This window comes from Callorhinus ursinus, unplaced genomic scaffold (assembly GCF_003265705.2).
Source record: "Callorhinus ursinus isolate GAN/ISIS: 27379988/994484 unplaced genomic scaffold, GSC_fseal_2.0 scaffold39, whole genome shotgun sequence".
Taxonomy (NCBI): domain Eukaryota; kingdom Metazoa; phylum Chordata; class Mammalia; order Carnivora; family Otariidae; genus Callorhinus; species Callorhinus ursinus.
Genome location: NW_027397101.1, coordinates 820,786 through 844,238, shown reverse-complemented (window position 1 = coordinate 844,238; position 23,453 = coordinate 820,786). Strand labels below are relative to the sequence as shown.

General features: G+C 42.8%; 1 protein-coding gene across 4 annotated transcripts in view; it reads left to right on the top strand.

Moving 5' to 3' along the window:
- The window catches only part of FRMD3 (FERM domain containing 3), a 319,301-nt gene that overhangs the window by 211,979 nt on the left and 83,869 nt on the right, over positions 1-23,453 (top strand). For all 4 annotated transcript variants that reach the window (XM_073880661.1, XM_025851700.2, XM_073880660.1 and 1 more), the window contains exons 7-10: positions 13,625-13,712; positions 15,438-15,526; positions 18,745-18,808; positions 20,064-20,152. In XM_073880661.1, the coding sequence (XP_073736762.1) occupies positions 13,625-13,712; positions 15,438-15,526; positions 18,745-18,808; positions 20,064-20,152 (330 nt within the window). The remainder of the gene's footprint in view (positions 1-13,624; positions 13,713-15,437; positions 15,527-18,744; positions 18,809-20,063; positions 20,153-23,453) is intronic.

Below are 23,453 nucleotides of genomic sequence, written 5' to 3'. Positions count from 1 at the left end.
TTTGTAACATCCAGAAAGCTCCTGTGAAGAAGTCAGAATTATATGTTGAAGGACAAAACAGCCAGAAATTATGTGACATTGCATGGAGAGGTGCAGAGGGTATTTTCCTCTGAATTTTTGCTCATCCTCAAGTAGTTGTGCCTTTCCTTCTGCATCAGTGCAGCAGAGAGAGATTATAGGTTTGGATGGGAGGATAAGAAAGAGCAGAACAAGCTGACAGTGCAGAGGGGGGAGAGATTTTCTAGAATTGGTTGGAAACCTGCCATAGAGTCTGAGGTTACTCTGGGGGTTCACTGGGCCCTTTGCATGCAGGTTGTGAAAGTGTTGACTTTTCTGGTGTGGGAAATTGGACCTTTGGTTGGATTGCTTTGCCAACCCAACAGTGTCAGGAAGGAGTTGTAGATGGAAGAGAACCATATGCGTCTGTACCAAGGTGATACCATCTTACTCTCCAAGGTCATCCCAGCACACATGACTCTCCCACACAACAAAGGGATAATGTGTGATCATTGAACCGTTGTCAGAGAAACTACCTGAGAGGATTCAGCTGGCCTTTGTTGGGGTTTGAGAGGCCCCAAAACTTAACCTCCTGCTTCATGCCTGGTTTCTGAACCAGTGGAGAAAGAAAACAAGAGATGGCAGGCACGACACAAATTATAGCAGGAATGGTGATGATGATTTACAGTGAGATAAACATACTTCCCTGTGTGGGTTCACAAACTTTCTTCTGCCTTTTAACTTGATTGGAATTGCTCTCCTCTGTGCTTTCTTTCTTTCTTTCTTTTTTTTTTTTTTAAAGATTTTATTTATTTATTTGACAGAGAGAGACACAGCAGGAGAAGGAACACAAGCAGGGGGAGTGGGAGAGGGAGAGGCAGGCTTCCTGCGGAGCAGGGAGCCCGATGCGGGGCTCGATCCCAGGACCCTGGGATCATGACCTGAGCCGAAGGCGGATGCTTAACAACTGAACCACCCAGGTGCCCCTCCTCTGTGATTTCTGAGGAAGGGACTAAAGCTGCGATTCTTGGGGGAAAAAGTAGCCAGGGAAGAAGAAGAACCCCTCTCTCTGGGAGGCTACACGGTGCTTGAAGATAGAATGAAGATGGCATGATAGACAGCCATGAATAAGGAAGTTCTTTAGGGGGAAGAAAGAGAGACTCCCTGGAATTTTGAGGTGCTTGAAAATAGAAGACCAAGAGTATAGTTAGAATTTCCATCAACTTAGATTCCTTTAGGTGTTAAGAGATTTGTAAATGAAGTTTAGAATTTATGGTTGGGCCAACTTTGCTTCCTTAAATGTGCCATCTGAACAGGAGGGTAGGGTAGGGAGAAGTGACAGTTTTATAAATGTAATAACATAGTTATCAATCACCTTTATATTAGTCATGAAAAACTAGATTTTACTGAGGAAACAACCCCAAAATTTCAGTGTTTAGAATAAGCGAGGCTTATTGTTTGTTCTGCTGTGTGTCTACCAGATGTCAGGTGGAAGTCTCTGCTCACCACTGTCACTCAGGACACTGACAGGTTTGAATTTGCCAGTTGTTGAGCCAGAGGGAAAAGAGAGTTCTGGAAGTTCTTGCTTCAGCTTGGAAGTAACACTTGTCACTTCCACTTAACCATTGTGGCCATAACGAGTCACATGGTTCTACCTAATGGCAAGGAAGATGAAAATTGGAGATAGCTGGCAAACAGCTCTTAATGACCTTTGCAATCTCATTAACTAGTAGACCTTTTTAATTAACCTTTTTTATTAAAAAACTTTAAAAAATTTATTTGGGAGAGAGAGGGAGAGCACAAGAGGGAGGAGCAGAGGCAAAGACTCCCTGCTGAGCAGAGAGCCCGATGTGGGGCTTGAACCCAGGACCCTACATCTGACCCGAAGGCAGATGCTTAACTGACTGAGCCACCCAGGTGCCCCCCAAAACTTTATTTTTTAGATTCACAGCAAAATCAAGTGGAAGGTACAGAGATTTCCCCTATTCTCCCTGCATAGCCTCTCCTGTTATCAACATCCCCACCAGAGTGGTGCATTTGTTGCAATTGATTAACTGACCCTGACAAATCATTATCACCCACAATCCATAGTTTGCCTTAGGGTTCACTCTGGGTGTTGTACATTCTATGGACAATAGTATAATGACATGTATCCACCATTATAGTATCACGCAGAATGGTTTCACTGCCCTAAAAATCCTCTCTGCTCTGCCTGTTCCTCTCTCCCTCTGCCACAACCACTGGCAAACACTGATCTTTTAACTGTCTCCATAGTTTTGCCTTTGCCAGAATATCATGTCGTTAGAATCCTATACTATGCAGCCTTTTCAGATTCTCTTCTTTCACTTAGCCAAAATGTATATAAAGTCTCTCTATGTGTTTTCATCCGTAGCTCATTCCTTGCTGAATAATATTCCATTGCCGGAATGTTCCACAGTTTATCCACTCACCTACTGAAGGACATCTTGGATGCTTCCAAGCTTTGGCAATTATGAAATAAGGCTGCTATAAACATTCATGTGCAGGCCTTTTGTGTAGACATAAATTTTCAACTTCTTTGACAAATACCAAGGGACACAGTTGCTGGATTGTACCGTGAGAGTATGTTTAGTTTCAAAAGAAATCCTCAAACTGTCTTCCAAAGTGGCTGCATTCCCACCAGCAATGAATGAGAGTTTCTCTTGTCCCTGTACATCCTCACCAGCCTTTGGCATTTTCGGTGGTCTTGATTTTGGTCACTCTGATAGGTGTGCAGTGAAAGTGCTTTATTCAGAAAGATTTTATAGAGGCATCGTTGGGTCTTCTAATATCCTGTAAACTAGAAGATGTGGGGATGTATGATTTGCATTATCGAATAGATGTTAGTGCTAAAACTCACTGAGGCTGAATGATTCTTCTAGATCAGCGTAGATGATATAGTATCTGTATCTATATATCCATTTATCTGTATATCTATCATCTATCTATCTATCTATCATCTATCTACTATCTATCTTTCTATCTATATTGGCTTTCTGGGCCGCATAGTCTCTATTGCAACCACTTAGCTCTGTTTTTGTAGAGCAAAAGAAGACAAAGGCAACACCTAAATTAGTGGGCTACAATTCAGTGGAACTTGATTGACAAAACAGATGGTGGGCCAGATTTGACCTGTGGGTTCTAGTTTGTGGACTTCTAGACACATGGCAGAGCAGGTCTGGAATTAATTTCTGCTTCACTGCCTGCATCTGTAGATAATTTTAAGACAAAAGAGCCATATTTGTTTTTAAGACCATGTATAAGGGAGAATCTTATAATTTACAGATTTCATTTGAATTTGGTACCAGAGATGAGGTCCTAGCATGGGGATGGCTTAGAAATAGGTTATTTCTCCTTCCAGAGCCCTCTGGTGGCTGGAAGAGGCTGTTGCCAACAATCCCTAGGGATGTGACCATTCTCTTATTTTTGACTGTCCTGGTTACTGATTTCCAGACAGCTTTAATCACGGCCATGTGGGTTGGAAGGGAATCCCCTTTCCATTAGTTCTGAGGGTGCCCAGAGGGGGTTGAAGATCAAGAATATGAGTGATTTCACTATCAGGAACGAGGCTTCTCTGAAGGTGATCCTAGAGTTTTTACTCAGCAAGTTCTCTCAATACCAGTTTGTCAGGTTTCTCATTAGTGGCAAAGACATTTGGACTAGCTTCAGGCACAGGTCATCAGCTGTCAAATATTCGAAAATCTCACTTGGTGGTGAAGTGGTTTTGATTTTATTCCTTGCCCTTAAAGAGCAGAAAAATCATCCAATTAGCTACCATCATAATGATCTGATGCAGTGAGGCTTGTGCTGGAAGCAATAATGATACTGAGTGGGCTTCAAACAGAATAATTTTCTTTTTTTATTTCTCAAGATTCACATTCTCTGTAAATCATGTGCATCCTGGCAGGGATATATAGTTTCAAAAATGTCTGGCTTTCCTAGAGATAAGTGACCTGCTATGATAAATACCCTCTACCTGTGCTTCTGATGAACAGATCACAAGAGCCCCCTTGGGAAATGTTTTTGTGCAGTTTGGGGAAGAGTGTTTATTATGTGATAGGAAAATGGGAAAGATCAGATTACTTTACAACTTCTAATCTTTCTGGAGATGTGCTTTCCATCATTTCTACTCCCCCCTTCATGTGTCCTTTCCCTTCTCAAGTCTCTCATTTTATTTTATTTTTTTAAAGATTTTATTTTTGTCAGAGAGCGAGAGCACAAGCAGGGGGAAGGGCAGGCAGAGGGAGAAGCAGGCTCCCTGCTGAGCAAGGAGCCCCACGATCCCAAGACCCTAGGATCATGACCTGAGCCAAAGTCAGATGCTTAGCTGACTGAGCCACCCAAGTGTCCCATTGAGTCTCTCATTTTAAAACCCCAGAATCTCTCTCCCTGGTGGGTTATCAAATCCATTTCCATTCTCTGTTGTTATTTGGCATAGGAATTGGAAGAGGGAATTACTTGGCATCACATGTTCCTCCTATAAAAACTGAATCGTTGTATTATGTGGCCTGGAGTCAAGGACATTTCTGGGGAGGGTTGGGCCAGGAGCAACTCATGTATGCACCCAAGCCATCAATGCTGTTATACAGGTAAAATCTGGCTACAGTGACTTGAAAGGAGAAAGAGCAATGTCACCAAAGTGCAGCATGGCTTTGAAGAAAGAGGGAGGGATAGTATGGATAGCTTGAATCAGCCATGACTTAATACATTGATTGATCACACCTGACATGTGAATTATGCATAGTCAAAAACTTTTTGAACTTTAGGTGAACTTATAACAGTATATCCATCCATCCAACCCTCTCTCCATCCACATACCCATCCATGATTCATCCATGCATCTGTCTGTCCATCCATCCATGCACCCATTCATGATTCATGCATACATCCATTTGTTCATCTATTCATGTAACAAGTATTTATTAAAAGGCAACTCTGGGTCAGGAACTGTGGAAGTATTGAGTGACCTAGCCCACTGATCTTCAACTGCTTTACCACCAAGCTGGGAGCCCCTTCATCATCTATACTCCCCCATGACCTCATGCTTTCAAAGATTTTATCTAAAAAACAATACTCACAAAGTAACAATTAATTTACTTCCTAATTTTTATTAGTCATACACAGCTACAACTACCACCTGGAGCCTTTGCATATCCAGAGGTCACTAGCCACAAGCCAAAAACTTGACACCCAATTATTACTCTTACAGGACTCTTGGAGTCCAAAGCAGGGGTTATAAAGTGACTGTTGTTGAATTACATTGCGACCCAGATATATGTTCTTTGGGCCAAATAAGTTTTTAAAAAATGGAATCAGTTGCCAGAAAGTCCCAGCTTTTCTTGCACCTGGGAGATTTGGTAACACTAGGCCTTCCCCTATGTGGCAACACACAGCTGGAGCTAAGCCACAGTGCTCTGTAAGAGATTCATTTGCTCTCCAAATTGCCACCATCCCTGCTTGGCCGGTTAACCTTCTGCCTCCATTGGTATTGAGTTTGGGACCACCTTCTTGGACCAGTAAGGATCAGATGCCTGAGAAATTAATTTATCCAAGGCCCTACAATTAGGAAGCAATAGACCTTGACCTGAAACCTGTGTTTTCCTATACAGTGCTCTGACATCTTCCTAAGTGACTGCTCTCCTGCAAGTCTTGTCCTTGTCTGGCCTCAGACCATTACCATTGTCTCCCTCATAGCATGGCAGTTACCCGGATTAGAAGTGTTCTATCTAATGCTCTCATAGGGCTAGTTCCTAATGGTCCCCAAGGCGTTTGTAAGACATCCTGTTCCTCTCTAAACAGTTAGAAGTGACAGACTGGAGACTCTCCTAGTTAGGATGTAGAAAAGCCTGAGACATTCATCTCCCCCAACACCAAGGTAACACAACAAGCTACATAAACTACAAAATCATAGTTTTGAAACCAGTCTGAGAGCAAAGAAACCTAAATACCGAAATCCAGAATGTCCTTCCTAGGACAGTGGAGACGTGCACTTGCTTTCACTTCTGATGGTGTGGGAGGAGGGCGACGAATATGTCATAGGTAGGGTCAAGGGGAACTGGCCAAATCTTCGGCCAGCTTTCCATGGCCATGAGTGGGCTGGCTTAACTGGCTGGGATCTCAGAGACTCCAGCTGCAGAGTGAATTGCACTTTCCCACCTCCATTTGGCCCTAGGCCTTCACCAAGAGAAGAGGGAAAAAGTCAGACGGGGCCGGAGAGCTGAGTGAAATTCCTTGGAGGCCCTCCAGACTTTTAGCCAGGGTTAGGGTAGCTCTTGCCAACAGCAGGGAAAGGACCACAAGGAGGTCCTTCTGGAGTGCTGAGAGCCAGCGACGGGGCTGGAGAGCAAAGGAGACTCCTTGAAGCTCAAAAAGTTGAGAGCAAGGCTGTAAAGCATAGAGAACTTTCCAGAGTCTAATGGGTGCTAAGATCCCAAGCCCTGCTGAAGGGTAAGTTCCGAGAGCATTCTCAAGCATTTGAAGCCAGTGGTGAGTAAACTCTAACTAGAGTTGCAACTAAGCTAAATCTAAGCAAAGTTGCAACCAAGTTACAGCAGAACCTAACCTAACTCAGGTTGAGAGTTCTACTTTGCTGAGTTTAATTCTGCAACGCAAAGACCCAAATGGATTAGGTGGAGCTAAATCCACCCTTTCCTGCCAACCGTGCTCTAAGCAATCCAGGTCCTTGCTGGCAAGACGCACACCTTATTTAATTAATGTACATTAATGATATGCACAATTAATGTATACTAATAATTTGCCCTCATTCTTAGGATGCTGTACATTTTTGTAGTCTATGTAATGATATGCTAAGGGAGGATCAATAAAAGAGTGTTCCTTTTGGCAAAAAGAATACCAGATAGGCAGAAGGGGGACGTGATTACTCGACCTCACCTAATTTATTAGAAAAGCATATTTTTTTAAAGATTTTATTTATTTATTTGAGAGAGAGAGGATGAGAGAGAGCACGAGAGGGAAGAGGGTCAGAGGGAGAAGCAGACTCCCCGCGGAGCAGGGAGCCCCACGCGGGACTCGATCCCGGGACTCCAGGATCATGACCTGAGCCAAAGGCAGTCGCTCAACCAACTGAGCCACCCAGGTGCCCAGAGAAGCATATTTTTAAAGAATTGTTAGCTCTTAAAGAATTCAACTAATCACTGGTCTTTACATCTAAATGTCTCGTTAGAGACACTGTTAATCTTAGTAGAACAGCTCCTGATGCAAGATTTAAGGAATAGAAAATCATTACCTTCCATTACCAGAGTTTTTGCCAGAAACAAACGTCCAATGGGAGATCTGAGGGGGCAAACAAAAAAGTTTAGTTGGCCTTAGTGTCTTCTTGAAAACCTGATCATTAAATGCTTCCTTCCTTGGTGAGTCAGGGGGACTCAGTGTCTAGTGCCATTAGGGTCTCCATCTTTCCTCCATTGGTTTTGAACCATTTTCCTACTCTGAATATTTGCAGTTAGCCTTTCTCTGTGTGTGACTTCTTAGATGAAGTCTTTTCAGTGCTTAGCTGTTGGAGATCTGCAGTCAAACCCAAAGCAAAGGATACCAATTTGAGGACTTTTTATTTTAAAGAGGGGTCTTTGTTTTGCTGTGACTATCTTGACATGCTTCCTGACATTTCCCCCACTGTCATAATTCTAATTTTAGTCACATGCAGGGCTAGCAGGGGAACAGATGCTATTCTGAGGGTGAGGAGAGACCATGCTCTGTGCCAGGCACTAGTCTAATGGCTTTTCATCTGTCAGCTGCTTACTGTATACACCAAATCTTCACGGTAGGTACTATTTTTATCTTCATTTTTTGGAATCAAGGAACTTTAGATTTAGCAGTTCTCCATTCCTGTGTGCAGTTCCTAGCTCAGGGCTCAGCAAACTTTTTCTACACTAGGCCACTTAGTAAATACTTTAGGCTGTGCAGAACATAGGATTTCTGTTGCAATTAATCAGTCTTGCCTTTGGAGTATGACCGCATCCATAGGCAGTATGCAAACAGATGGGTGTGGCTGTGTTCCAATAAGAATTTACTGGTCCTGAAATTTGAATGTCATATAATTTTCATGGTCATGGCATTACCATTCTTTGTTCGATTGTTTTAAACCATTTAAAAATGGAAAAACCAATCTTAGCTCAAGGGCTGTGCGAAACCTGGCAGTGGTCAGGATTCAGCCTGCAGGCTTTAGTCTGGGGATCTCTGACCTAGATTAAAATTGAGACCTCACTGCTCTCCCATCAAGTCTGACTATCAGGCACCTGGGGTGGATTGCCTCATCACCAATAAGAAGCAATGTTTAGAATTTGAAAGAGGCTCTCTCTAAGAACTGAAGGAAACCATGTCATTTTGACATGCTCGGCCGTGGCACGTAGGAGGGCACTCACATGGCTCTGGACCATATCATGTTGGTAGTGACGGTGGCGCAGGCACTGAGATGTGCTTTGGAATCAAGCAGACTTGGATTTGAACCCCATTTCTGCATTTACTAGCCAAGTAACTTTGAGCAAGTTACTTTTCCTTTCTGAGTGTCAGAATCCTCATCTACAAAAGGAGGATAAGAAGTCCTCCTTTATGAATCTTCCCATTGCTTGGACAACATAAATGATTATGTATTGCTCAGAACAGTAGAGCTTAGTTGTTAGTGGCCCTGCATGCATATCTATGAGGTTCCTGACCAATTCTGTTTAGTACAGCAGTGCTTTTGGACTGTACAATATTTTATCCAATAATTCTTTTATTAAAAAGGAATTGTTCCTCTTTTAATTACTGCAAATATATATGAGTATATACAACATATGTGTAATTTAAAGTATAGTTGAAAAAACGCCCATGACCCCCTGGCTCTGCTTATGAATTAGAGGACCATCAGATGCTCTAAAGTCTCCTGTGCGCCCCTCCCAGATCACCTTCTTCCCTCCTCTGCACTATTCTGAATTTGGGGTTATTCATTCTCTCATTTTGCTTTTGTAAATGTACTTCATATATATCACTAAATAATGCATTGCTTTGTTTTTGCATGTTTTTGACTTCCATATAGATGGAATCATACTCTATTCTTGCATCTCACTCCCCCCTCCCCCGCCCCTGGCCAACATCATGTTTGAGGTTCTTCCACATGGATACGTATAGCCATAGGTCCTCGTTTGTGCTTCGGTGTAACTAATATTCTATGATGCAAACATGTCATATTTTATGTATCCATTCTGCTCATGGGCATTTGGGTTATTTCTAGGCTTCTTGAATAATTCTCATGGGAGTGTATGTAAAGGAGTTCCTAGCCTAGGAATTTGGAGGGCCATAGAGTGTGAGCTTTTCTAGGAAGTGATAGCTTGTTTGCTAATGGGGTTGCCCCAGCTTACATTCATACCAACAATACATGAGGGTCCCCAGTGCTTCATAACCTTTTTTCTTTTCTGTTGAGCTCTTAAAAGTTGAAGTATAACAGATTCAGAAAATTGTACAAAACATAAACATAAAGCTTGATGAATTATTACAAAGCAAGCATGTGGGTAACTACCACCCAAGTCAGAGAGAATTGGTAACACCTCAGAAGCTTCTCTCCTGCCCCTTCTCAATATTTACCTTCTCCCTCCTCCCCAAAGGTGATCACATCTCTGACTTTTAACACATTAGTTGTGTTTTACTCATTTTTGAAAGCCGTATAAACTGAATTCATTCAGTGTGTATTCACTTATACCTGTCCGCTTCTGTTCAGTTTCATTTTTGTGATAGTCACCCATCTCGTGTGTAGCTTTAGTTCATTCAGTTTCGTGGCCATATAGCATTCCATTGTATATCCATTCTCCTGTTGGTAGACATTTGAGTTTCCTATTTTTTGCTACTACAAAGGCACTACTATGAAAGTTCTATATATTTCTTGGTGCCACTCGCACAAGTTTCTGTTGCATATGGAACTACTAATGGAATCGTCATATTATAGGATAAACATGTTGAACTTTTGTAGATAATGCCAGTTTCCCAGATAGTTCTACCACATTGCTGCTCCACCAGCAGTATAAGAGTTGCTTTTGCCACAAGTCCTCACAAACGCTTGGTACTATGTTTTAAATTTTAACTATTTAAATGGACGTAGAAATGATTTCTCATAGGTTTAATTTGCATTTTCCTGATCATAAAGGGGTTAAGCACATTTTCACACAGTTGTACGCTATTTGGATATCTTATGAGGTGCCTATGTATGTCTTGTGCTGATTTTTCTTCTGAGTTATATATAGATTTTAAAAATTGTATTGTTTTTGATTTATAGGAGTTTTTTTTAAAAATTCTACATAGAAGTCCTTTTCTTGATTGTACACGTTACCGAAATCTTTTCCCGCACTGGGGCTCACCGCTTCCCTCCCTGAATGAGATATCCCGATGAACAGAGGTCTTTGAGTTTAATGGCACATCCTCTGGAGCTGTGTGGCCCCACACCTGCTGCCATCTGTGGTTGAGTGTTTACGATTAGAAACTAGATGCCTATCGGATTTACAAAGGACAAGAATGTGGTCAGACCACCCAGGCGAGCAGAACTTACTCACTTTCCAACATGAACTTCCAAATGACAACCTTTCATGATTAACTTGTTCCCAGACTGAATACAAAAGAGGGGTGAGCTTTAAAACCAAACTGGGATTTTAAGAATAAACACTGTGCAGCTTATACAAAGGTGCTAACACTTTAACCACCAGGGAGAATGGCCAGCTCTCCAGAGTGAAGCCCTTTCATGTCAAGCAGGGGGATGAGCCTGGAGCAGGGCTAATGGCTTGAGCTGCTTTGGCTCCGGTCCTGGTTCCCTTTGGCCCCATCTGGGTTGCTAGGCTGAAGTCTTCACTGAGGGTCACCAGAGTGGGGGTGCTGCTTAGTAACATGCCGGACAGCTCAGCTCTGTGCTTTGTCCCTCGTCAGGGGGTGCTATGAATGCATGGGTGAGTGAGTGAAAACGTGGCGGGGAGGGAAATAGCATCCAATATTTGGATTTAATAATGTATTTTTCAGTGAAAGGTAAGATATTACTCCTAGAACTTAAGAGAGCTATGGAGAAATTCTTGTATGTATTGAGAAGACTCAAAAAATCCCTTTTCCCTTTCCCATTAATATAGTTGGTGACTTTTTTGCACCTGTTGTTATGGTATCAAGAAGAGATATAATATTGACTGTGACTTGAAAAAAGAATCAAAGAAATTAGAAATTGTTTTGAAGGGGCCCATAGAGTGCTGATCAGAATGAACAAATAGAGATGTTGCCTTTATATATATCACAGTGAAACTTTAGAACACTAAGGCTAAAGAGGAAAGCCCAAAGGCTTTAGAAAGACTTTATTGTCTTAAGGCAGGTGTTTGAGTTAATCCCTCAGAAATACGTTCTGTAAAGGATGGATTAAAAATTATTCTTTTTAAAAAAAGAAAAAGGTAGCACATATGGCTATCTTCCTTCTCCAAGGCCCTATAGATAATGGAAAAAGTACTAGAAAGCAGATCTAGGAAAGAATACCATTTTTGGATCTGAAGTCTACCAATGAGTCTGGAAGATGGGAAACAGATGGAGCAAATCCAGGTTAAACACATACGTAGGGTAGGAGTGATTCTGAGCGCTTCAGGCAGTAGATACACAGGGCCGCCATCATGGTGAGTGGGCAACTGCATTTGGCTCAGTTGTGTAGCTTTGACCTCTTTCTCTGGTTCCTCGTGGGCAACAGCAGGCTTGAGCTGGAGGTACCCTGTGTGTGTGGGCAAACCCAGAAGAATTACAATCTTCAGTTTAAAATCAAGTTACTAACATACACTCCTCCCAGATGGCATGCCCCACCACCCACTTCTTCCCTACAAACCTCTGGAGACCACTGCATTAAACAGATAATATCAGATTAAAAAAATGTCCATCCATGAATCACTTAAGAAAACATCAACTCTATGAATGTGAGATTCTGACTCAGCAAACCAAAGAACCCTCACCAAGAAAGCAGCATTAACAGCAAACAGGACTGGACTTTAAAGGAAACAAAGTGGGATTTCCTCAGAGGCTTAAGAGGAATTTATTGCATGAAATAGGAACAGGTAGCTATTTCAAGAGCCAAATAGATATGTTGGAAGTAAAATATTTAACTGGTATTTAAAAAAAACAAACCTCAGAAATGGGAAGAAAAGCAGGATGCACACAGCTGAAGATTACATTAGTAAGCTGGAAGTCCGAATTAAGAAATAATTCAGAAAAGGGATGCCTGGGTGGCTCAGTCGGTTAAGCATCTGTTTTCAGCTCTGGTCATGATCCCAGGGTTCTGGGATTGAGTCCTGTGTTGGGCTCCTTGCTCAGCGGAGAGCCCGCTTCTCCCTCTGCCTGCCGCTCCCCCTGCTTGTGCTCTATTCCCCCCACCCTCCCGACAAATAAAATCTTGAAAAGAAAATTCAAAATGCAGTACAAAAAGATAGATTTAGAGAATGAAACAAAGGTTATAAGGTATGGAGGACAGACCTAGGAGTTTCAAGATCCAATTACTTGGGCCTGTCAAAGGAGAGGAGAGAGAAAGAAAGAATGGTTGGGGGTGAGGACAGAGGTTGGGAAGAGAAGAATCAAAGAGCCATGGAAAAATATGAGTCGTCAGATTAAAAGTGTCTCCACAGTGCTGATCATGATAAGTAAATAAAGACACTCCTCAGACCTATTCTAGTGAAATTTCAGTCACTCAGGGTAAAGAGAAGATCTCAAAAGGCTTTAGGGAGAAGGTAGATGGCATACTGTTTTGATTTAGAGGCATGATGACTCTTGAGGGGGTGAGGAGGGAATCCATCTATCGGGAGATGCTTGGGTGGAAATAGATTTAATACTACAATGTAATTCTACATTTTGGAAATAAAAACAAATTCCTGTTGTTTTCTTTGGCAAACTCTTCTTGGTTGTTAGGGTTACCTATTTATCCTTGGGGAATGGTTTGGATTCTCTAAGATATGTTCCAGGACTTAGTCAAAATTGTAGTCTTTGAAATGCTGCACGGTCCTGCTTTGGAAGTTAACCCCCAAAGGCTTCACAGTCCTCTCTATTGCAGCCCCTTTCCCCCTCACTGAAGCCAGGACCTTGTTTACCACCCTGGAGGGCATAGCTGGGATTAGTGGCTGAGATTTCCTTTCAAAATCCAGAGCTTTCCAGTGGAATGGCTGACCGTTCTTCCTACGAGGATGGCTTTGTTCAGGCTTTCTGGTAGCATACAAGAATTGCCCATATTCTACCTTGAGCAAGAGGGAATGCTCTTTACCCTAGATAATCTTTTGAAGTGAGTAGGAAAGAACCGATGCTGAGTTCTATTTCACATTAAGATTGAATTTGCAAGGCTTTGCTTATTGGTAACTTGATAACCATGATTAACTGTACGGGTCACTGGAGTTCTCGGAGTACATGTAGGTTTATTATGGAACAATTAGCCAGGGAACATGAGCTCTGATTCCTTAGCAAAGAGCTCCTTGTGGTGAGGAATGATGATCAGTGTTACTGATTATTATTTACGTAGGGATTTCTCTCTTTTTTTTAGTGTAGGATATCCCATTTTATTGAATGAAGGGACTTGAGGTTTCTGTAATCTTCTGTATTAACAACCTGACATTTTCTTGTGTGATTCTAGAGGCCAGAGCCCACCAGTTGCTGAATTTAACTTACTCCTGAAAGCTCACACTTTGGAAACCTATGGGGTAGACCCCCACCCATGCAAGGTGAGTGCCCCTCCTAGCAGGCCGACATATAATGATTGCTTTGCCCAAAGAGAGTTAATTAGTGTGGGGGATATTACTACAGGCTGACCCATTGTCCCTAATTGGAAGGGACAACAGTAGGCTGTAGTCACATGTTCTGGTGGCTGATTTTCTCCATTGCAAGCCTTCCAATGGCTTGCTAATTGCTATGTAGTAGCCACACTTGCCTAAATTAACATATATGATTCATTCATTTATCAAATGGATGGTTCTACCCCTGAGAACTTAAAGGATCCCAACAGATTTATTTTCAAGACCCTTGTCAGCAAGAAGGTAACCTTAAAAATTGGGAAAAATAGAAGAAAAAAAAGATTTAAAATTATATTTTGACATTAGGAATTTATTTATTTATTTATTTTTTGCTTTCTTTGCTCATATTATTTGATAGTATTTCTCTCAAGCATGTATCAGAATCACCTGGGCTCCACTCTGGAGTACTGACTCAGAATCGCTGGGGGTACAGCTGGGGAATATGCTTTCTTAGCAAGTCCCCAAAATGATGCACACATTTTCCAGAAATGTTTTATGAAAATAGTTTTCTTCTTTCCATTGTTGTTAGGGTTACCTATTTATCCTTGGGGAATGGTTTGGATTCTCTAAGATACGTTCCAGGACTTAGTCAAAAGTGTAATCTTTGAAATGCTGCACGATCCTGCTTTGGAAGTTAACCCCCAAAGGCTTCTATGCATTAACTAACTATGCATTAACCAGACACTAACTAGAATTCTAAACTAACCATTTATCTCAGCCAGGCTCCTAAAGCTAAATTCTTGAGTTCTGCCGGAACATTTCTTTACCCATATGGGGTCAGCTAATAGTATTTGGTAAAGTACTAGTTCTAGAGCTCTTAGTGCAGGCTGCTCATTAGAAATACCCAGGGAGCTTCATACTCCTGCCACCCAATGACATCAGGGTCTGTGGGGGAGCAGACCAGGCTCTCCAGATGATTCCAACACGCGGCCGAGGTAGAGAGCGGATAGTACTTGTTCACATTGGCATTTTTATTTTTATTCACACAGTTATTTTAGCCTATTTGCCAGAATCCTCTTCTGTAATGGTATAAATCAGTTTATTGTATTTAGTGAATTAGATTTTATCTACAATTTTGAGCCTGGTTGTTTTATTTATTACTTGGAGATGGACTTGATTTTTGTTGCCATCATTCCTTTTCTTTTCCTGATCTATGCTTAGGTTTTCCTGGTTGAGGCTGGAAGAGAAGTAGGCATTTCTGGACATATCTTTACATTAAAACTACTGGGAATTTTGTGTGGAATTTAATCAAGTTAAATTAGGGCTTTGGTTTCATAGCATCTTTGATTTTAGGGCTAATGATGACTGAGCACAGTTTGCCCACATTACAGGGCAGATCCGAGAACTTGGGTGGCCCCAAGACACACTTGGAAATAGACATAGTGGTTTGGGACTAATCTGCCTTTTCTCAGGATGTTCCCGGAGAGGTAGAGGTCTGTTCCTCCAAGGAAAAAGCTGCATATTCCCAGACCTTCCCCAGATTTTAGAAGCACTATCCTTGGAAGTCCCATCTCAGAAACTTAGTTTATTGCCATGATCAATGGGATTAACCTGAAATTAACCCAGGGGGAGGATGAATGGGGATACCATTTATCATTTATTTTATATTTCTCATTCTCAATCCAAATGTTTTGGTTTCTCCTTTTTTTCTTCCAGGATTCAACAGGCACAACAACATTTTTAGGATTCACTGCAGCAGGCTTTGTGGTATTCCAGGGAAATAAGCGAATCCATTTGATAAAATGGTAAGGACTTCTTTGGGAAACTAGCTTACCATTTTTCTTAATCTTACTTTTCTTTCCCAGCCTTTGATACTTGTTTTTTGTTTGGAAATGTCCAATAGAATGCCTAGTGTTCATTTCTTTGCCATGGAGCGTCATTATAAAGGGATTATTCATCTATAAATAAAAGCCAACCTAGGTTGTCCTAGACCTCAGGAGACCTGGGGTGTGTCTTGGGCCCAGGGGCTCTGTCTCCAAAGAGAAGGTGTCCAGTGTTTCCTCACCAGCAACTGCTGCTCTGGCCAGAGGGGTGACCTGGGGTAGGGCAGGGCAGGGTAAAGGTACAGTTTCCCTTGAATAACTCAGGACCCTCTTCTCCTGCTCCCTCCTCTGCACTCTCCCTCTCTTTCTCTCTTTTAAGATTTTATTTATTTATTTGACAGAGAGAAAGAGAGATAGCGAGAGGGGGAACACAAGCAGGGGGAGTGGGAGAGGGAGAAGCAGGCTTCTCACTGAGCAGGGAGCCCAGTGCGGGGCTCGATCCCAGGACCCTGAGATCATGACCTGAGCCGAAGGCAGATGCTCAATGACTGAACCACCCAGGTGCCCCTCCATTCTCTTCTCTTGAGTCCTTGTTGCAGACACGTCATGTGTTACCCAGCGTATCAGTGAAGATGCTTTTGGCTCGAAGTAACAGGGATGTCTGCTCATGGTGGCTTACAAATAAGAGGACTGATTATTTCACACAGCAAAAGTTCCAGAGGTTGGGCATTTCCATGATCCTTTAACTTAACTGCCTGACAACACCGTGAAGGACCTGGGTCTCCATTTTCTTCTCTGTCATCCCAGGGTAATGGCTTTTGTCCCCAGGCTCATGCTCGTAAGGTAGCCACGCAAGCAACTCTGGCCATCCCATCTTCATTCAGCAACACCTAGAGCCCAGAGGAGAGCATCCCCTTCCGTGTGTCTCCTATTAAAACTAGGAGGACTTGTTTTACAGAAGCCCTGTAGGAGACTTCCGGTATATCTAATAGGGCAGGATTGGCTCACACGCACCTACTTAAAGCAATCCCTTAGAGAAGAGTGGGAACTCCATGACTGGGTTGGTCAAATCAAGACCCACCTCTTGTGGCTGGGAGAACATGCCACCTTGAGGAAGAAGAAAGTCTGAGTCATGTCAATACAGAAGTGGGAGGATAGAGCAAGGTAGGTGACCAGCTGGGCCCATGGTGTCCAATCAGGGAGAAGATGGTTTGGGCAAAGAGCCAGAAGGCTGAACATATATGGAATATTGTAAAGGCTCAGTCTTGTTCATACCTTCAGCTTGATTCACTTTCCTCCCTGAGGACCCCTGACAGGTTTGTGATCCTCCCTCCCCCATCATGTCTCACTGGGTGGTGGGCTCCCCCTTGTGGCCTGAAGTTCTTCTTGTTGGGCCAGTGGGCATCCACCTTCATTCGTGGGTTGGAAATGCCCTTGCATTTACCTGAACCTCAGTTTCGTGGTTCTGTTAGCTTCAGGATTTCCAGCACCCCTTTATCAACACCCCCACTCGTGCACTGGCCTCTTGGCACCTCCCCCCTCCCTTTCAAACCTTCTCTGCTGGGTCAGCATCAGCCAGCTGATGTCCACTCCACTCCTACACCTTGTACTCTTTTTTCTGAGATCTCTGATTTCATAAATCTCTTCCTTGACCTTTCTGTCATTGCCTTTTGTTCAGCTCATACTTTCTGCTCCCCTCTGCACCCACTTGTTCTTTCTCCACAATGAGCATTCTCAAAACTCTTCTTCACTTCACTTCTCTGAGTCTCTGTGTACTCGGTCGTAAGATGGGAATCTATTACATCTGGCATTACATATGGGGAGGAAAGGAGTTGGGAGAGAAGCAAATGCAACCGTGTTGTGAGTGGTGGGATTCATGAACTCTGACACCTTGTGGACGTGTTGCATGGTGGGGTGACTACTTTTCTTCCCTGTGTTTTCTGCACCTTGGAAAGAAGGGTATTAATCACCTTGCAGGCCATTCCCCAATAAGCTCCCTACAGATTCCTGTTGACTTTGGGAAGCATGGATAATGTGGGGACTTCTCCCATCCTAACCTAGGACCACAGAAGACTTGCAGGTGAGATCCTCAGGTTTCTGAACTGCTTGAACTCTGAAGTAGTTAAGGGAGAACCTGACATGTCTTAAGTGCAGATTAATTGCAAGTCTCTGCTCCTTGGGCTTCTGTTTCTTCCTGGGTCCACTGAAGAGTTAGGATGGACAATCCCTGGACCATTTGTTTCTGGTTCTACATCATGGTGTTCCTGGTGGGATGCTAAATGTCATCCCCACCCCTCTCCAGCCTCTGCCTAGGCATGTGTATTTGGCATAGCTGTGGATATGTTACCAAAACAAATTTTATTCCCACATTAATCCTAGTTTTGTTTTTTGTTTTTTAACATCCACTGAGCTGTGTCACTCTTGCAAATCCTCTCCTAAGTTCGAACAGCTTAATGTAGGCACACTGTTCTTTTTCCCTCAGGAAAAAACACAGGGGCACAAATCACTCTTTTAGAAATTAGATCAAAGGACTAAAAATAGAATTGTCTCCTCTCTACGCATATTTGCTCACCAAAGAGGTGACCTAGGGTCCCCATTTCAGGCAGATTTTAATTGAGCAGCTCCTTAAGATAAAAACCCAAAGTTCCTCTTTTGACTACCATGTGTCAAGCTGTCCTCACAATTTTGAGCATCTCAATAGTTAATAAAACTATTCTCCCATGAGCAGGGACAGCAGAAATGAAAATTTTGCAGCCTGGTGTGTGTGTTTCTCGAAGATGGATGTGAAAGTTTGAGGGAGACAGATACTGTGAATCCATATCGTTTCATTACCCGAACCTGAAATAATCACATTCTTCCTACCTCGCAAAGTGGGCTGGCCAATTAATATTGTTTTGGTCGTTAACGTTCACAAAGCCTCCAGAGCTCCTTGGAAGAAAGATGCAGCTTGACTGTAAAAAATGGAAGAAATAGTTCTGAGCTGCCTTTGGAGCCTCTCTTGGGAAGATTATTGCTGTAAAATTCACTTGGGGGATTGTCACTGCTCATTAGGCCTTCACTGATGATAAGATAATATCTTGTTTCGTTGCAGTCGGCTTGGTATTTGCGAGTCAGCCTGATTCCTGTGGGAAACACAGGTACCTTGGTTAGCTGCCACTTTTTTTTTTCTTCTCACCCAAAGAGATTTTCTTTTCTTTTAGGCCGGATGTCTGCAAGTTGAAGTTTGAAGGGAAGACATTTTATGTGATTGGCACCCAGAAGGAGGTCAGTGACTGCTTTTCTAACCTGTAGTTGTGTGTGTGTGTGTGTGTGTGTGCGCGTGCGCACGAGAGGGACGCAAGCATAAAACATGCCTTTAGTATTGTAGCCCCAGAACACCACCACTTTGAAGCTTACAATGATAATGGAAGCTGTATGCTGAACATTTTAGAGGTAAATAAATAGTGGGTTTGCACATTTAAGAACAAAGTCAGTGAAATGAGTTGGTCAGAAAAAGACAAATAAGATTTCACGCATGTGGAATTAAAGAAACAAAACAGATGAACACAGGGGAAAGGAAGGAAAAATAAAATAAGATAAAAAACAGAGAGGGAGGCAAACCATGAGAGACTCTTAACTATAGGGAACAAACAAGGTTGCTGGAGGGGAGATGGGTGGGGGGATGGGGTGACTGGGTGATAGGCATTAAGGAGGCATGTGATGTAATGAGCACTGGGTGTTAAATGCAACTGATGAATCAGTAAATTCTACCCCTGAAACTAATAGTATACTACATGTTAACTAAATTGAATTTAAATAAAAAATTTTTTAAAAAACAAAGTCAGTGAGCAATGCTTGACCATATACTACTGTGTAAAAAATAGACTGGGATAGAAAATGGAACCTTCTCTTGAAACTAACACTGTGTGTTAACCAACTGGAATTTGAATTAAAAAAAAAAAAAGGAAAATGGAACCTCCTTCTACCTCTGTAATCTGCCAAAATATAGATTTATGAAACAAGTGAAGAATACTTCCAAAGCTAGATATTCAACCACTGCTGGTTAGTTTTATAAATAGAGTCTATACGTTCCAGGAGTCTTAATGAAGCTACTGGATGCAGGTTGGGTTCATCAGGGAATGCATCTGAGAGGAGGCCGTCATGGAAGCTTTGAGCCTTAGGGCTAGGTCTGGAGGTTTGCAGATTTTCTTGACTAGTTTTTAGATCAAGCACGGGTTATTCAGCGGTGGCAAAATTTTTAAAGGACTACAAGTCTGAATGAGAGGCGGGTGATTCCTGGGTTGTTGAGAGGATTGACTGTGAGGCTGTTTTTTGTTAGAAACAGGGCCCAGCTAGACTCAAGATGTCTGCAAAGGGTGAGGGAGGCGGGACACCATTTCAACAGCACTTTTAAGACCAGGGTAATGCCTAAGTTACTTTTAGTCTGTTTGGCAGGTGGGGGCGGGGTACAAATTGGTAAATACCTCAAAAGGATAAATTCTGTTTCACATGCCCTTTCTTGTTTTGTCTTTTTTATTAGAAAAAAGCCATGTTGGCATTCCATACTTCGACACCAGCTGCCTGCAAACATCTTTGGAAGTGTGGGGTGGAGAACCAGGCCTTTTATAAGTATGTAGCTTTTATTCATTTAATCATAGGTTGTAAAAGCATCCATGTAATCACTCATGTTTTGCAAATAGCTGCATATTCATTTCTTTTAATTCAGTTCTTTTCATTATATTTAAGAGAATTGTAAATTCAGTGCATTGTGCAGGGCGACTCCCAGCCAAGCCTGAGCTCCTCATTGGGTGATACTCATAGAATTGCAATGGGTGCCTTTTTTTTTTGCATTAATATTTCCATTCAAAATGTCACAGAATCTGTTTTTTATTGGGTGCCCCCCTCAGAAGCAGACCTTGAGAAGAGTTGAGTGCTAGTAGTTTCTTGGGGATGCGATTTCTGGACATACCGGTAGAAGGGGTGGGGAAGGGAGGTGGGGCGGCAAGCAATATAGGGCATGTTATCCGTCAGGTCACTCCTGAGGGCAGCTGTGTTCAGCTCTGCTGGGGAATTCTGTCAGGCTATAGAACTTGCCTCAGAATTCTCCCACTGACCAGCAAAGGGCCCGGGCTGTTTGTTTACCAATTCCTCACTCATTTTGGTTCAAGGCCACTTCAGAGGGCAGAGTTAATACTCTCTGGCTTACTCTGAGTGTCGGCTGACTCTGCTCTCACAACCAGAGAAAGCAAGCTTTGGCAGAGAGTCACAGGTGTTTGTGGTAAGAAACCTCCAGCACACAGAGATGGGAGCCAACGGCTTGTGGGTGGAATGTGGTCAGAGGCTATGATCGTGGAAAGTCAGTACTGGACAGGACAGGACTTCAGAAACCATCCACAAAGCTCTCAAGTTTCAAGAGAGCTTCAAATTTAGGATCTTCCCACTGAGTTCCAGCTTCTCCTCTTTGAGACACACTTGCTGAGTGGAAGAGCAGTGGTGAGGGATGCAGTCAGGAGCCCAAGCCAGCCCTGCCCAGGGTGCCAGCTGGCCCCTGGAGCTCATCCACGTGGCCTTTGCTCTGTCTTCCCTCACACTGAATTCGGCCATGCTCATTAGACTCTAGTCTCTGAAAATGCTGAGTCTCTGAACCTCCTGGGCTTTAGCTGACAAGGATCAGAATGGATCAGGTTCGGACAATCTTTTTCAAATCCTTTTTTATTCACAGAACTCTTTTCCTCAAATAGAAGTGTAGGCAAAGCCTAGTAAGTAAAGAGATAAAAATAGAGGAGCTGTGGTTGTTGGCGAGGATCAGAGCTGGCACTGGGGACTCGAGACCCTTCACCTGTTGCTCACTGCTTCTCAGGAGCTCGGGTGACCAGTTGTCTGCATTTGCCCGGCCTTCTTCAGGCTTAGCATTGAGAGTCTTGTGTCCTGGGAGAACTCTCTGTCCCGGACAGATCCCATCAGGAGTATAGTTTGAAAGCCCTTGGATGAGATGACCTCCAAAATGCTGTGAGTGAAGATATGTATCAAAAGACCTTCCCACAACCATCTTCACTTCAAGACATCAGTGGGTCCTATCGGGTATTTGGGAACTGGTATATAAGGGTACCTGACTGCCTCTGAAATCATGTCCAGGCCTGTCCATGCCCATGAGAGCTGAGAGAGGGAGATGCAGAGAGTTTGATGCTCTGCCTCTAGTTGAGGCCTGCATGTATTTTGCTGTTGTTTTTAATTATTTGAAAAATTGAGATCATATACCATAAAAATCACCCCTTTAAAGTATACTTTCAGTAGTTTTTAGTATAATTCACAAAGTCATGCAACCATCACTGCTATCCAATTCCAGAACATTTTTATCCCCTCCAAAAGAAACCTTGCATCCATTAACAGTCACTCTCCATCCCCCCCGCCCCGTTCCCAGACCTTGGCAACCACGGCTTACTTCCTATGTTTATGGATTCACCCATCATTCTGGACATTTTATATAGACAGAAACGTAAACTATGTTGTCTTTTGTGCCTGGCTTCTTTCACTTAAGGTCATGTTTTCAAGGTTTATCATGTGGTAGCAGCATCAGTACTTCGCTTCTTTTCATGACTGAATAATGATCCAGTGTTTGGGTAGACCACATTTTGTTTATCCATTCATCAGTCGATGGATATTTGGATTGTTTCCTTTTTTTAGCTATTATGAATAATGCTGCTATGAATATTCATATAAAAGTTTTTCTGTGGACAGTTCTGTTAGGTTTATACCTAGGAGTGGAGTTTTGGGGTCATTGGGTAACTCTATACTTAATTTTTTGAGAAACTGACAAACTATTTTTTGGAGCCTAAGCTTTTGGAAATCTTCTGTTTCTCCTTTAATGAAATCTGGTTCTTGTCAAGGGATCATTTAGAGACCATTAATTAGTCATTTTGAATGAGTGTTTTCTCACAAATGAGGGAGCTGGTAGATGGAGTTTTGAAACAAAGCAAAACAAGATAGATCATGACCTATTTTATTGTAGGTTTTTATGTACATATCTATACTGGATCAGATCTCTCTGAAGGTAGGAACTAAGTTCTATTTATCTTTTGAGTTGCCAGAGACCCCAGGCATTCAAAAAATATTTCCTGGATCAATTGATAAGGCATGGTTCCTATCCTCAAGAGATTTGTACTTCATGGTAGACACCAAAAGGGAAGTACAAATAAAATGCTGGAGGGCACCCCAGAGGAGGGGTGAGTCTTGCTGCTGGGGGAGCCAGGAAGTAGAAGTCCCCTTCAGATGGAGGAAGGACATTCTGGGTAAGAGACCAAGGCAGGAAAGTGGAAGATATTGGGGAAGATGAGCAGCCACACAAGGCTGGAGTGGAGGGTACATGGAGTAGACAGGGAGGAGAGGAGGGGCCAGGAGCTCTTGGGGCCAGACAGAGGGCTCAGCCATCATGAAAGAGGCAGTAGAGAAGCGAAGGGTGTGGTTGATGCTGCTGACCACAGATGGTGAAAGGGGCGGGAGTAGGAGAGGAGAACACCCAGTGGACAGACCTTTTGGAGGCTTCTCAGTCAGCCCTTCTTGGTAGGAGTTTAGCATGGCTTTGAAGATCCTTTAGGTGAACTCATAGGATCTCCATCAAAGAATAACTTAGGACATTAATTCATTCTTTTGCACACACATTGTTTTAGCATGTGTGAGGGAGTCAGTTGATTGCTAGAGTCAAAGACAAAAGCAGAATTGAAAGGAGGGGGAAGAAGGAGAAAAACCTAGGAACCAGGGAACTTGTTTTGCATATTTTAGGGTATGCACCTTAGCTGGCACCTAGTAAAGAGGTCAGTGTGATAATCCTGTCATCATATGGGCCAACTGGGCATATCAGAGGAATCCTTCCCAGTCTTCTGTGGATGCTTCCGAAGACCAGGAGGGTTTAGTGGTCAGCACCTGTGGCACT